Here is a 16,386-nt window from a genome sequence, read left to right on the forward strand (position 1 = left end):
AAAGTGCGCTCACTAGCATCAGGGAGAGCAGCAGACGAGAAGTTTGGCAGTGGACGAGTGTGACAAAAGGCAAAGGAACACCAGGAAGGATGGGAGGAGGAGGAGCAGGGAGGCGGGGGAGAGACAGAGGGAGAGGGATGGGGATTATGATAATGCTGAGGCGACAGCTGTTCAACTGTGGCGAGCAGCTGTATCCACTGAAGGGGATGAAGCCTGAGCCAGGACAGGAGCCTCTGTCCATGCCACCATGACAGTAAAGGTAGCCAGGACAGACACACAAAGAAAACAAAGCTGCATGCAAATGTGTATTGAAAGTAAACAGATGATAATTAAATCTATCAAGCTTAAAGCATTATAATGAAGTCTGGAAAGTTCCCTCACTCTGCATATGGGTGACAACATGGCTTGTAATGATCAATACTCTTATTAAAGGGGAAGTCTGCCAGTTTTACACATAAAAGATGAGTTTACTACTCGTGGGAAAGCCTGAGAAAGCACTTGCATGATGTGTACCATAGTTCTGGAGGAGGTTTTTAAATTATGAGAGAATAACCCCCAAAGCTGTCATCAGGGTTGTCTCAAATGTAGCTTGGAGGCTACAAATTCATTACAAAAAGCCAGATCCAGATGCAAAAAGACAGGAGTACAGTTTCATCCAAGGTATACAAGGATAGTAAGTCTCCCTTACAAAAGCACTTGGCTACAGATACCCTTCACACAGGTGGTCTCTCTCACTATAACCATAGTTCCAACTGTGTCTCTCTATTTCTGATTTTTATTTTCCCCTTCCAATATTCCTGTCTGGAAAGATTTTATTGGGCCTTTAGGAACACAATTCAGCATCTGTCCACCTGAAGAGGAGCAGAGACGTCCCCAACCACTAATCCATCTACTTAGTCCATCTTTCTCCTGGTAATTCTGACTTTGAGATGGGACACCGCCGGTGCCTGCATTGAGAGAGATGGAAACATCATAGATCACTGTTTCTGTATTCAAATGCATCTGCTCTCTGATGCTTCGGAATCTCTTTAGCGCATCAGGAGCATATGGTGGTAATGTACTCTCAAGATTAAAGAACAGTGTACCCTCAGTCGGTGATTATGTTGTTGCTCCTGTCTCAGTTAAATTTGCAATTAAGTTTGAACCATTAACTTGATTATCAAAAACGTTGTTATTCAGTGAGGCTTATAAAGATATCAGAGGATGTTGATGACAGAATTCTTAAATTGGAAACTAGCTTTCTCATTTTAGGACTCTATCTCCACCAGACTCTGTCACATCAATAATGTGGGATAAAACAGTAATGAAAACCATTTGTTGCATTATTTACCCTTTTAGTTCTACAGAAAGTTTGTCATTTCCCGATATCTGCAAAAATGCTGTTTGTTAAGAGAAAAAATATAATCTAAATTAAGAGGATGGTGGTAAAAAGAGACGTTGACATCTAACAGCCAGGGACGTAGATGTTGGAAACTCAATGAAATGTTGGTCAGACAAGATGGTAAGAGACAAATACAATAAATTAAACTAATTTCTTCTTTTAAAAATGATTAAAAGGATTTTATGTGTGTCTGTATGTGTAACCACAAAATTATAAGCAGTATAGTCACATTACCTGTTTTAGCTCTTTTATATAGAGATCTCAAAAGTGTGTGTTGGCTTTTATTAACACTTAAGGTCTTTAAAGCTGCTACAATAAACATTTTTATATTGACAGTAGATCAGTTGCTTACATGTACAATATATGACCTGTGTTGCATGTAGTGACAAACACACAGAGCATTAAGAAACTGTAGTTTTTCTCATCTTTAGAGAGCATTTTATCTTCTTTAAAGTCTTTGTTCTGGCCCACAACTGTGGCTGTTCTGGTGCAGTCTCACTGCTCTCATTAGCGTTGTTTCCAGACACAGAAAGTAGCTGTTTTCAGTGGAAAAACCTCTGATAAATCCATGTATGACAGCCAGTCAGCAGATGCAGGCAGAGTCACCATATAGCTGGTGAACACAGTGACATATCTGTCCTGGGAAGTCAGAGGAGACCAAAACAGACCTAAAAGGAGAGTGAATATTTTTTCATTCAGATTCATTAGGTGGCCTGACACATGACTCCAAATGAATGCGTTTCTTTGTATCTGCTGTAAATAGGCAATTCCATGGCAATTAATGTTTTCCAGATGAACTTAACAGGTTATAATATGTCAATACTGAGAAGAGATTTTATTTCCACTGCCCCCAAGAGGCACATTTCCCTTTTCGGCCACTTGTTTGATTGTCCACGTACACTTGACTTTTTTCCTCATGTTCCTTGAGCCCATGTAAATATAAGAGAAATCGTTGATAAACACCTGAAGTGTCTTATTAAATCAGCACTATTACTTCTAAAATCTGAACTCCTACTTTACACTAAATAGAAGTCACATGATTGCAGTAATTATTTCTTAATGTTTTTAAGAGAAGAGACACAATGCTTAGAAAATGCTACAGGGACTAGAATCAGTTTGGACTTTTCAACATCAACATCTCTAACATAGCATGTCAAGCTCATGACTTGAGAGGCTTGTACAACAACTCCTTTGTGCTTGTAACTCTGCAGTGTGAATCCTAATACAAAATTCAACAAAGAAACTTTCCTACAATGGTTCTGGCTAGAGAAAATAGATAGTAGATATAATCGGTGCTCATATTCCAATTGGGTCTCACCTTAGTGAAGGACTGACGAATGTGATTTGGCTCCTGTTTTCCGGCCACCTTTGGAGAATTACAGTACACGTCTAGGTAGGGTCATGAACCTCATCAGGTGACCCCCTTGAAGACCAGCACTGATTACTTAGAACCAAGTTAAGTTGGATTCCCAGTCCCAACAGCCCTGTCAAACCCCATCGCCTCGTCCCCAGTAAGCTGCTCCAATCGATGGACAGATCTGAGGGCCAGAAGGCTCGTCTCAGTCCCTCGGCTTCATCGATTACCACCCCATTACAGCCTTCACACTCCCAACCTCCCTGTCCTATTTTATTTCTAATGCCTCACTCTTATTTCCCTCCTCTATCAATCTCTCCCGTTCCTTTTTTCTTTAACTTTCTCACTTATTCTCTAACTATAATTCTTCTTTCTCTCTTTGTTTCATGTGGCGTCTTTCCTCCAACTTATCCATTCTCAACTCTTTTCCCTTTTCAGCTCTTTTCTTTGTCTCTTGGTCTGTTTCCATCTTCCTTTTATCTCCCTGTCTCCCACCAGTATCTCTCATATCTCTTTTTTGCTTCTTCTCCCTCCCCCTCCACTCTCTTTCTCAGTCCCAAAGGCCTCGGGCTCCCAGCAGTGGATTATCACACATCTAAGAAACTCCACTCCCTCGGTCCTGTTGGTCCAATTAGTTGTCGGATTGTGCATCAGTCAGTCTACTGGGGTCTCTACAGGCAGAATCATCCTCCCAATTCAACGCGCAGCAGTATTTGCGTGGATAAATGGTTTTTGTTTGGGAATACATGTTTAAAATGTGTGTTGATGATACTCTTTTAGGTTCACAGTGGAATTACAGCAATGTGTATTACCAAAGATAGCTTGTTGTTGTGGATGCACCCCATAATTTGAGAGAATCGGGGGACGATGCACTTGTGTTTGTGTGAACATCACCAGCCCCAACTGTTCCAGTTTCTTCCTTGGCAAACAGCTTGCCAATTTGATCAGAGCCCAATTATAGCAATTGTTCAGATATCCATGGGAGAACAGAGGAAGCTTGAAAAGGAGAAGAAAACCACAGAGACTTAAAAAAGCGTGGAGATCAAAAGGAGAAGATGGAAGCATGAAAAGACCTGAGAGGAGAGGAGGAGAAAATGACAAAGAATAGGTGAATAGGCAGAAGGAGGAAGGAGTGAAAAGTTTTAAGTTCAAAAGATGGTGAAATTACATGTACACCTCTTTGACAAGCATGAATAAAGGAAGCACAAATACACAAGACAAGAACACTGTCTATTGGGACAAGGAGTGCGATCCTTAAGTTTGAAGTTGTGGCTTAGATTTAAGCTTGTATGCATAGAAGTAGCGGCAAAGCAAGCACAGGGTTGGCTTGTGTCTGATATAAGGGGTGATTGATAAGCTTTTGGCCTAATGTAAAAGGAGATGAGTTAAACAGCTACCATTAAATGCACGTTCAGTTCAACTCCTTGAGTGATTATGCAGAACGTTTGAAGTTAATAACTTTTGAGGTATTTTTGTTTCAGGTAATTGAAAATTGCAAGTCAGCACTATTTGAGAAAAGGGACATCATGTAATCATTTTCAACATTTGTGTTGGCATTTCCATTTTAAGTTGAACAAAAAAAATGAAACGAAAGTCAGACTGATTTTCCTACTACCTACTGTTCATCTGGTATCCAGGTGCTCCTATTCCTGTGTGGATGGACTCTTGCAAGAGGGGTCAGCACAAGCCTTTTGTGTGGACAGAGCACAAGGCGAGCAGAGGCAAAGGTCCATGTAATTGCCCTCCCCTCTTTTCCGCTTGAGCAATTTAATGAATGGTGGCAATCTCAAACTACTGTGAAAATGGTAACGAGTGTGCGGGTCACCGGCTGGCCTCAGATAGAGCGTGGTCAAGGTCCAATGCAAAAATGGCTTCAACCAGATGCGGCAACTCAGTGGCGGCTGGTGTCCTCAACCATTAGCGTGGTCATTGAATGGGGATAATGGGGAACTATTTGGATGAATGAAGCACTTTTATTTTATGTGAGCATGTGTATGTGTCTGAGTGAGCAAGGAGAGGAATGTGAGAAGTTACAGCCGCTGAAATGTCCTTTGGAGAACCATTTTGAGTTGGAGACAAAGACATGTTGGCCAATTGACACTTATTTAAAGGATCAGTCCTGTCTCAGATTTCTGTTGTATGTTAAATTTTATGTTTGAGGAAACTATCCCCCTAAAGAGGAAGCACACCCTGAAATTCTAATGGAACTCTTTAATCAAGCGTACTTTAAAAAATGCAACAGAGCAGGGTTCGGGGTGTAGGGAAACTGTTGAACACACAGTGTAGCATGGATAGTATTCTAATGCTGGTAATCAGAGCTAACCAGCTGTTGTGTTCTGTCTGTTCTACGAAGGCACAGAGAATGGCAGTATTTTATAGTAACTAGATGCACATTTATGCCTGTTTAAGAGAGCCGCTATAGGCTACAGTCTTTTGAGTGTGGTAGTATGTAGTCATAGCTGAGCTATTTATTGTGGTTAACATACTTTTTTTAAGCCCTAAATATATGATAATAATGATAAGGTCAGAATATCATCAAAGGAAATATACCTCAGTCTTTGCTGCTGCGTTAAAGGAACTTTATGTACGTTTTTGCTGTTGTTATATTGCCAGTATTAGGTGTACTCACCAGTTGCAAGTTCAATATCAAACTTCATTCCTTTACTTGGCAAGTGGTGTCTCTGGTTCCTAGTTCTATCACTTCTTCTACGGAAGTTAGCAAGTCACTGAAGAGGTAGCGCAGCTCAGAGGGCGTATTCTAACCTCTTTTGAAAGTACTAATGGTTGAAGCTCTCTGCAAGCAACCACCACCACCACCCTCTCCTAGCAAGAAACCATGTTCGGTGGCAGAGGAAACTCTCATACGGCCCCTTTAAATTTGGCTGAACTTTGGCTTAACTTAACTTTCAACCCCAAGGAGAAGCTTACAAGCTTATTTTGAGCGTTAAGAAACACTTTTCCACAAAAACCAAGCAAGTAAGATGCCCCAGTTAAACGTTTAATGGACATCGGCTAAAGGAGGAAGGGACTGCCTATAGAGCTGGAAATGTGATGTTAGCGTATGTTATGTCCCTCTCTTTCCAGCCTCACACTTCCAGACACATTCTCGGCTGTACCCTATCAAGTAAAGACAAAAGGTTTAGTTTGACATCACAGAACATGCAACAAACTGAAAGGCTTCATGCACATGTGTGTAACTCCATCACTGTGTCTGTGTTTTCGAGGGTGTGTGTGTGTGTGTGTGTGTGAGAGAGAGAGAGAGAGACGGGGATGGCGTCAAAGTGTCAGCACAAAGTCATTTCCCAAATTTAATCAGTGTGTAATTTACTTTTGTACCACAAGAATATGAATTGGGCTTCATCTTTTTCTTTTGAAAACAGACAAAAATGAGTTCCTCCCTTTTATTCCAGACTGTGATGAATTGTTTATGTGTGTGGTCTGTTTCTGGAGAATGCAAAGTGCCCCGGAGGGATGGGGGGGGATGTTGCACACTTCGATGGAGTACTTGTATTTCACTGTTTTTGCTTTAAAAATGAATAAGTGCATTCTTTCTCCAGAGCCTCGCTGTCTGTCTGTCTTTATTTCCCTCCAGTCTCTTTCTTCTTTTAAAGTTTTCTCCCTCTGTCTTCTTCTCAATAGCTGATTGATAGCGCTCCATTGACACACAGTTGATGGAAATGTCTTGGGGACAAACAGTGGTTGTCAGGCTGGAGTTCATGGTCAACTCGGCTATGAGCTTGAGTCTCAATGGGGTCTCTTGTAGCTCTTGTGTGGAGTCATCCAAGGGTCCTGACCACCCTGTTGACTTTTCCCCAATAAAAGCCATTAGCTTCAATGTCCGCCAGCTTACAAACAAGAAACCCACAGTGGCTGATTATGTGGTTGCGGTATTACAAGATGGTCACAACAGAGCAATACTTCCTCTACGACAGATTGATTAGGTCACAGAGTTCATCACAAACTTCCCTGCAATTTGTTATCTAAATCAATGGAGGGTACAGAGACTTGTTTGTGTCACTGCTCATGAAAAAAATTAGCTCCCAGACTTTGTTCATTTTAGCTTGACATGTTTTCTGATACTTGTTGACTTTAAGTATGGTTCTGTGATTTATTTGTATTGAATTACAACTGACTGGCACTGCACTGTATTTCCAAAAAAAGAAGGGATTTTTTTTTCTTACCACTCTGGTTGGATACTCAGTCTGTGCCAATTTTGCCCTTTAGTCCAATGAGCTTTAGGTAGATGCTGCCAAGTTCTAGTCTTAATGCACTGCTCTGTACACTAGAGGCAAGAGAGGAATCTGGCTTCTGTGCTGTTCAGCAGTTTTGTCAATGTGGCTAGGTGCGCTGCTGCCAAATAAACGCTCTCTCTGCCTCCTGCCAGTAGTGATTTATGGCCGAATACATCCTTGCCCTGTCCACTTTATCCCCAAAGAAAAATCATTTTCCAATTGAGCAGAACTTAGGCCTTGAAGACCGATGCAACATGGGGATAGAGCGGCAGAATATTTTATTGGCATTGGCATTTGGATGAATGATGCATACCTCGGTCTCAGGGGCTGATGGACTGATAGAGTTGAGATGCACGGTTTCTTTTCCCTGCTTCTTTTCATGTACAAGACAGAGGATGCAATTTGATGTGTGCCACACTTAGAAAGCTATAATTCTAGATTTATATTGTAGACAGGGCTTACTTGTAACCAGCAGGCCAAATGTATTTTGTGTCAGAGGAAGGAAGGAAGCTGTTAGATACTGAGGAATTTTACATTGTGAACACAGCACAGGGACACGGTGCAGTTGTCTGAATCACTTTCTTGAGAAAAACTCAAAATTGTCAGTTCCAGCTTCTGAAATGTGAGGACTTGCTGCTTTCCCCTCTTTGGTATCGGTGTAAATTGAATCTCTTTGGATTCTGAACTGTTTACTGTACAAAATAGGCAATTCTCTCTGGTGTCTCTGAAATTCTGATGTGTATTTTTCATTTTAAATACCAAAATTAATCAAGAAAATCATCTGCAGATTAGCCCATAAATGACAACAATCATTAGTTGAAGCTGTAATCACTGTTGGCTTTAAAGAGGCACTTCTCACTATTTTTATATTAACAATGGATCAAATATCTATGTATAAAATGAAAGTTGTTACACATAGTGATGAATCCACAGAGCATTGTCACTGAACTCTGCAGTTCCTTTTACCATATTTCAGCTCATTGTTTTGGTTTTGGTGGTAACCGTCTTTCCAGCCCAGTTTTCAGTGTGAGAGCTCTGATAAATCAATTACCTTATGTTGCTGTGTTGCTAACCAATGTCAGGAGTTGATGCTGTCAAATGTTGTGCTTTCAACTTGTTTTACTGCCCTCAGGAAAAATAAATAAATAAATGAACGAAAATAAATCAATTAATGCAGCTTTAGAAACTGAGGCTTACATTTTCAACTGGATGCTTAAAGCTCAAGAAGGAAGGAAACTAAGATTGGTTTGGGGATGCACAAGCACTAAGTGTGCAGCACGGTAGATCTAATCCGTATGTCAAGGGACCAGTGCTGTTACTTTGCCTTTCTGCCTGCATGATAAGAGTGTCAAGCTTTGCACCAGTATCTCATTAGGAGAGGGACAGCTGTGCAGAGGCGGACAGCCTGTTTCCAGAGACACCAGTTGAGTCACAGTAGGCCAAACACCAATCAGGGGAATGCATGCTACATGCTGTATGACTCAGAGAGCCTCACACGATGGCTCGTTCACAAATTCAGATATCGGATGCTGTCTAATTCCTCATCAGCAAAGAAAGTTTTATGACAGTTAGAGGCATAGAAAAAGGCAGGTTGTATGCTGTCACTGCATCTGTTAGAGCTGTTACTGAGGTTGTTATCAGTCCTGGCAAGTGGGCTGCTGCTCAGAGAAATGTCCTCTGTTCCGGTCCTCTGGACTCCATAAACATCTTTGGACGCCAAGCTCCACCAGGGCTGGAACTCCTGGGTTTGGGTTGCTTTGAGCCAGACGCCCTGAGACTCCACTGAGTGGCTTTGATGGCAGTCTGTGTTGTGGAAATTGGTCTAGGACTCTCAAAGCTCATTCGCTATGTCCCCAGCTGTGGTGCTCTGCTTTGACCAACTCTTAGTTTTGTGTGGAAAAAACTCTTTTAAGACACAGTTAAAGACCAGCCCCGCCTCAGTGGAAGGTCTTATAAAAATGACTTAGTGTTTCTTTTTGAATATTAACTGCTGAAAGCTACAGGCTGTGTGGCCTTGACCTGACACAAGAGGACAACATGAAAGCCTTGGGCACTACTTTTTCCTGAAGATGTGGTTTTATGAGCCGAAACATTCTGACAGGGATGGAAACATATTTGGCAGAATATTTTGGCCTGCAGCCTTATTAGGTCAGCTGAGCTACACAGCCGTCATCCTATATGATAAAGAAATCAACCTGATGTTTACCTCCTGAACTTGTTTGTCCATCTTTCATTTTCCCAAAGGCCACCAAGACTAAAACTTTCACTCACATGTTCAAGTCACTTAGTATTCAAGAAAAAAATGTGAAGTGAAAAATAGAGCCATAATCATGTACTATCACCACAGAGAACATGGTGATACCGGCTGTGCTTACTCTCCACATTAAGATGTATCAGGAGTGTCCATATTACACAGAGTTTGCAGCTTGACTCCCTGGGAGCAGCCACCTTCAACACAGCCTGCTGTTGGCTGCTGCCTCTGGGCAGGACCCCTTGGCCAATCAACTCCCCTCTGCCTGAAGGCAGGCCCCGATTTTTCACTCGCTCTGTTACCTAGAACTGCAAGCCAGCCTGTCAATCACACCTCTAGGCCCCACTGTGCTGCCTGACCCACTGGCACTCTTACCATGGCAACGCAAATCCCAGCAGACCTTGCTGTCAAGAACAGGAGTTCTCAGAAATATGAAAGACAAGAGTCTCTGATCCAGTGTACACGCATGGGGTTTGTGCCCTTCAAGATGTCTTGGTCATATGAATAATACATTCCTACATTTTATTTAGGTTTTTTTGTGAAAAATCCCAAAACAAACCTGCAGTCTTCTCAAAATAAAGATTTCACAGTTGAATCGCCTCAAGAAAAATGTGTTTAAGCTAAATTCCTAATTTTGCTTGCACAAAGGAAGCTAGGAGGAACACTGAGCAAAGCACTGCATGAGCTTTCTCCAGAATCAAAGTGGCAAACAAAAGCGTTATTTGTTCGGGGTAATAGTTTTTCCAAGCACCCTCAAACAAAACTAAGCATAAAAATCAGCAGTGCTGCAGATGGAGTTCTTCCATGGTTGTCTTTGCTTGAAATATGAATTCAGAGGAGAGATTAGTTTAAACCTTGACCAAACATCAGACATATTTATACAAGTCTATTGACTGACCAATGGTGCTTTTAAGTATGAAGTAAGTATGAAGCATGCAAGCAAGTATTGACTAAAAACCTTCCTTCGGGTCTTGTTGCCTGAAATGGCAAGTGATTGTTCCTATAAAAGAAACACTAGATTATCCTGTCTATTCGTTATTCCTCATAAAATTTCTACCATAAAAGTGCAATGAATATCTACAAAAATATTTTTAAACTGATACATGTCAAGAAAATTGTAATGTACAATTTACAGTTGGTTTTAAATATTAGTACACATTAAATTGTGAATTAAATTACAATGTGGATACAGTGAAAGTGCACGCTAACAGCTGCTTTTATATATTTATATCTCTATCTATCTATCTCTCTCTCTCTCTCTCTCTCTATATATATATATATATATATATATATATATATATATATATATATATATATGTATATATGTATGTATATATGTATGTATGTGTGTGTGTGTGTGTGTGTGTGTGTGTGTATATGTGGTAAAACCAAACCAGAGCTAAGGGAAACCGCTAAATTGGGTGATAATTCTCTGAGGCTTCATCATCCTTTGATTCATAGTTAATATAAAAATATTCATTAGTGTGGCTTCTAAAATTTTAATGAATTTGGTAGTCTGATAATCATATTTTACGTATGCTTCTGTTGTCAACATTTACAGCAAAAGACATAATTGAGCAATTTTATGAGTTTAAAAATGCAAAAGAAATCAAAGGAAAAATCCAAATTTTTCAGAGTTATTTGAGGGGTTTTGCTGCTCACACCTATGAACCATAGTAATTTGAAAATCCTGACTACAGCCCTGATTCAATTCACTATCCAGTCCTTTTCTTTGGTCCTAGCTTATGTCTAAATGTATCTCTCTCCCCCACCTTCTGTTGCAGGTTATCCTGATCCTGACCAAGTACTACCATGCTGACTCCACCAAGGTGCTGGAGAGCTCGCTGTGGAGGTAGGCCAAACGCTTACACCATGTTTGCTCTTGTTGGATGTCTTTATGTCATGTCTGGCCTCAGACTCATGTAGACCTTTCATCAGCAAACAGCTTCCCTTTAACAGTGAGGTCAGCGCTGGTTTTCGGTTATCTCTCCGCTGTGCTTCTTCAAGGAGACAAGGGTGATACAGAGCACTAGGACGGACAAAACATCAGCAGGCAGCTACGAGTAAAGTGGGGGACCGGAGAGTGGCGCTGGGAGGCCAGAGTGGGCATCTGTTTGGGCAGATAGCATATCAGCATGGCACAGGGCAGGACGGCGGGCACCGGCAGTGCCAGGGAAAGGGGTCAAGTCTGGCTGGCAGAGCTTCTTCTATTTAGCAAAGCTGCTGCTCGCCAAAAACACTTCACACTGCTCTTGCTTTTGAGCGGCAGAAAAAGCAATGCATCCATTCTGCTTCACTTCACAACAAGTGTATCTTGTACTAGTACATATATTCTCATGGAATATTAATTTCCATCTTTATTCTACATCGGCTCCCTAACAGCTCCTGGGGTGCTGCTATGTAGCTGAGCCTGACCTTCTCATATAAGAGGGGGTGGAGGAAACTTAATTATATTCAGATTTCCTTATAAAACCTTGGAAAATACTCAAGACAGGGCTCATAGCACTGGCTAAAATTAGCCATCTAGAAGACATTCGCACAGAGCAAAACGTGTCTGATGGTGGTACTTAATTCATGCCATTCACCTCACTGAGGGCTCCATGACTTCAAAGCTTCAGCCTCTCATTAGCTCTGACTGCCTGTCTCCCTGGAGGACAGATATGAATAATGTACATATTTTTATTCTGCCCCTGTTGATGTTTTAATTGTTGCAGTCTATGAATAATGCTCCAGATTCACTACTGGACAGCCAGCTTGAGAAAGGAAAAACATGGCAAATGGTTGAATTTAATCAGAATTGAATCAAAATTGGCAGAGACGGAAGAAGCTGGCCAGCTGCCTGTTGGCATCATTGTCCAAAAAGCAGAAATTACCATGAAATTAACATGATTCCATGAGGACCTATACAGCTCTCTGACCATGTCTTGGTAGGTATTATGTGTGGGGTGTACCTCAGTTCCTTGTAGCTGTCAGCTTGGCGTGCTGTGTGGACAGCCGCAATCCACTGGCCTATAGGCTTTGAAGTCCCCGGGCTGCAGGATCAAATGAGGAAGATGGGGGGAAGATGAATGGGTTTGCCGTCTTGCCCTGTCAGGTGGCGTAGATCAAGATGCCAGGTTTCACACAGGGGAAAAGTTAACAGCACAGAGAGGAGAAAAGTTTTTCAGGGCAGCCGAGTAAATGAACTGAGAACCTTTTAGATCGGCGGTGGTCTATAGAGGTTTGTCCTGTGTCAGTAAGCAAAGCACACAATTGGTGTCTTCACAGTCGAGCACCTGTAACTGTTAGCAGCCCAGGTGGATTCAACCCAAGCCACTGGATATCACTTCTACCACTGTCTTTGGAGGGCACAGACAAATGACCCATTTTGTAGGTACAACGGTTTGTTTAAAGAGCGGACCATTGGCTGTTCCATGCACTATCAAGTATGAAGTTCCCAGCTTGTACCTTTTAGTCGTATCCATAACCACACATTGTGCCATGTCTGCATTTCCTAGTGCTCTGTGGAGAGTTTTGTTTGTCCTCAGGCTTTGGCGTCAGCGCTGGCTCTTTTATTGTCGCCGCCTGTTACTCCAGCATGTCTGTCCTTCAGTCTGTTATGGCTGGCTCAAGGTCCTGTGCTATAACACAGCTGATAAAAGAGCTCCAAACACCCCCCTCCCCCTCAATTGTCTCACGAGAATGTCTCTCTTTGTGAAAGAAGAGGAGAGGAGGGAAAGTGAGTGGCAAAACATGGACTACCTATGCTTGTCTTTTAAGTACATAACCGAAAATACCAGAAAATTTACGCATAACAAGATGATGCAGATTTATCAATGTGAGGCCAGAGAAACTGGCTGTTGGCAACAGGTCATCTTTCTGTCTTTCTTTCTTTGGTCATAGAAGTCTGCGTGTGTTCAGGTGCTGATCAATAATTGATGCTGCAGCAGTGAAGTTGTGTTTTTCTTTGGCTGAGGTGAATTACAGCAGTCAGAGGCTATACACTGGACACTTAACACCCAGATCTCCTGTGGTGTGTATGTGTGTGTTGTAGCTACACATCTGTTTAAGTGTGAGTGCGTCTACCAACCTCTATTTCAGGAAAAGCAAGTTTTATCAGAACATTTTTGGCAGTTCCTTCAAACCTTTTCATGAAGTAATATTTAGTTACTTCATGATAAGTTTAAAATATTAAGGGCTCAATATGTTTCAAAGGAAGGTCTTACAGAAGTGCTTCAGAACACATTTAAGGAATAAGTGTGTAAACCTTTTTCAAACAGCTATACTCTAAGGCTGTGAAAAAATCCTGCCCTCATGGCCTCCTCCTTGCTGCATCCCTCTGCTTCTGTAGTGTCTTTGTAGTCTGGATTCAACTGACTCATTCTTACGGACTTATAGACAAGTCTCTTTTCTTTTCTTGGTGTCGCACATGAAACGTGATGGAATTACTTGTGGAAAAAAGAGGGCTTGAGAAACAACTTTAAACCCTGCCTACTTTAACACTTTTGTACACCTGGCGATGCATAAAGTGGGTCTGAGTTTTGGAAATGAAATTTCAGCTGCGACTGAACCAAATTGACAAGTACTTTATTGGAAGCATACTGAGACCTTTACTGCATACGTTTTAAGGTATTAAAACGAAGTAATAGCAGCATTGTTGTGAGCACTGATAACTTGTAGAATTTCTTTTACATTGTAGAGGGCTTTGCTCCTCTATTGTTTCAAGTCTAAACAGTAAATCTTTAAGAGTTTCTGGAAATAACAGATGGTGAAGACTGTAAGGCCGAATATTAGAACCACAATGAGTTCCCACTGTGCATTTTGCTTGAGGACACTTAAATAATACTGGTCTAACTTGATACTGTCTCTCAGTTGACTAGTCCTGACTTAGGCCTTAAATAAAGATCAAATTCGGATACTGCGACAGAGTAAACAGAGGGAAAGGTGCTTTAGTGCTGTAGATTAGGCAGTGATGGCAGGATTTGCCACTGCATTACCAAACACTGTGATGACTGCAGGCTGACAGAACTCATCTTAAGACTCTGTTGCTCCAAGTCGAGCCATGAAATACTTGGTAAACCTTTTTGATCCTCGAACTGAACGGAGCAGATGTGCACTTTTTTTTTTTTTTTTTTTTTTTTTTGGGCATTGACTCCTCAGTGCAAGTGTTTCTTATTTCCAGATGATACAAAGGGCTTCAAATATCAGTGGTGTCCAGTGTGATTTGATGGATGAAATCGATTATAATGTCATATTTTGATCAGATTACCAGATAATATCCTGATTTCTAGTGGCATTTTAATGTCTCAAAAGACCTAAATCCTGTTTTAGAGGCTTTTAAAACCTGAAAATGCATCTCTGAAATGAATGTGCCAAAAAAAGTCATATGTTGGAACATTCTTTTTTTATTTTGATAATATGTGCAAAGGAATTGCACTTAGTTAGGCTTGAATCCAGGTATATTGAATATTGGTTCAAACATTTGCTATTGGAAGGTTCATCTGAGTCTCTGTTAAAGGCCCTCAGAAAGGACCTTCAGAGAGCCATATTGATCAAATCCAAATTTGTACAGTATATCCTTATTTTGTATTTTAAAAGTTGTTTAACCCAAATACCATATGCGATCCATTTACTCCTACAGTATGGTGTGAGAGTCAGGGGGGTATTCATAATTCATGCCATCTTCACACATCTTTTGAAGAGGTGAGGGGGGCTGGTAGCCATCGCAGTTGGGGGCTTCACGGCTCTCTTATGGATGAGGAGATTGTCTGACAGACCAACGCTTCTATGTACAGTAGATCAACTGCACCACACTTCCACAAACATAACTGTTTACCATATGTCCGTCCTGTATGTTTGGGTATTGGTGTGTAGTATTGTGTACTTTCAGTGCATTTATGTATTTGTGCATGTTTGTGTGTTTCCGTTGCATTTGTGTGTGGTTATTTGTGTGTCTGTGGGAATGTGTGTATCAGCAAGACATCAGCTGAATAAAAGAGAGGAAAGAGAGGTGGGCAGGCAGGGAGTGGATCGAATCAAAAGAGTCTCTAGGGCTTCTTTAAGCTGAACAGTAGGGGGCATCACACTTCAGACAGACACATCCGTCCTCCAACATCTACACCACCTCCTCCTCTCTCTATCCATTATCTCATCCTCTCCATTCCTCTCTGCTCTCTCTCTGACTCAAACTCAGAGTGTACGTTTCCTTTGTTTTTAACAAAACCCCTCTTTAAAGCTGTGCTCAAGAAGCAGAGCAATCAGGGAGATGATAAGTTAAGATGCAGGTGTTGAAGCTTTGATGATTCCTGTGGGAAAAGCGGGTCAGGATAGCATCAAAACATTAATACGATACAAAAGAGAGGGAATTTGTACAGTACTCTAAAGCATCAGAGCACTAATATAAAAAATGAACTCTTTAATTTTTAGGCATTTGAATAATAACTGGAAATAGCAGTCAGATCAGCCTTGCTCATGCAGCCACTGGGGGCAGCAAACACATGAGGCAAGTGTTTACGGAGAATCCTACATCTCATACCTTTAATGCAACACAGAGGCTGTTTTACTGTTAGGCAACATTAGAAATGACATTTATCTCTATTTTTGACTTCCCGTCATCATAGTTTTTCCTTGTTTATGAACCCTAAACAACAGAATGTTGATTTGACCACATCTTAATTGAACTCGAACTTACTAACTTTACTGGGTGCATGTCAGGCAGTTTTAAAAGATAGAACAAAACAAAAGAAGAGTTGGGGAGGTCTGGTAAACTGTTTTCTTTCTAACTTTGCAAGCTTTGCATGCTTACTCATGTAACTTGAGGACACTGATCAGACCTCATGCAGTTCACTGTGGAGTCATCTCACATAAGCAGTAGTACTCCCCAACAGCTTTAAACATACCTTGATGTGAAAAATTGGTGGAGTTTCCCTTTAAGCAGAAATATATGACCTAAAATGAATGACAACATGGATGCAGAGTACAGAGGAAACGTAATAAACTTTAGTCGATCTTTGTTTCAGTTTGTTTGAGTGTTTTGAACCGTTGCTTTGAGGCTTATTGGCCGCAGGGTAGCAGCACAGATACAGCCACTTTGATTCCTCCTTAATCAGTTTATTTCAGACGTGTGTGTGTGTACACACTCTAACACACACACACAGTTATTTTACCATTACAAATGTGTTGATGATTA

The 16,386-nt window shown here is 41.2% G+C and overlaps 1 protein-coding gene across 6 annotated transcripts in view; it reads left to right on the top strand.

The window, feature by feature from the left end:
• sorcs2 (sortilin-related VPS10 domain containing receptor 2) overlaps window positions 1-16,386 on the top strand; it is a 286,509-nt gene that overhangs the window by 66,892 nt on the left and 203,231 nt on the right. For all 6 annotated transcript variants that reach the window (XM_051075724.1, XM_018674300.2, XM_018674299.2 and 3 more), the window contains exon 2: window positions 11,003-11,070. In XM_051075724.1, coding sequence (XP_050931681.1) covers window positions 11,003-11,070 — 68 coding nt within the window. The remainder of the gene's footprint in view (window positions 1-11,002; window positions 11,071-16,386) is intronic.

The sequence above is a fragment of the Lates calcarifer genome, linkage group LG14 (genome assembly GCF_001640805.2).
Source record: "Lates calcarifer isolate ASB-BC8 linkage group LG14, TLL_Latcal_v3, whole genome shotgun sequence".
Lineage (NCBI taxonomy): Eukaryota > Metazoa > Chordata > Actinopteri > Centropomidae > Lates > Lates calcarifer.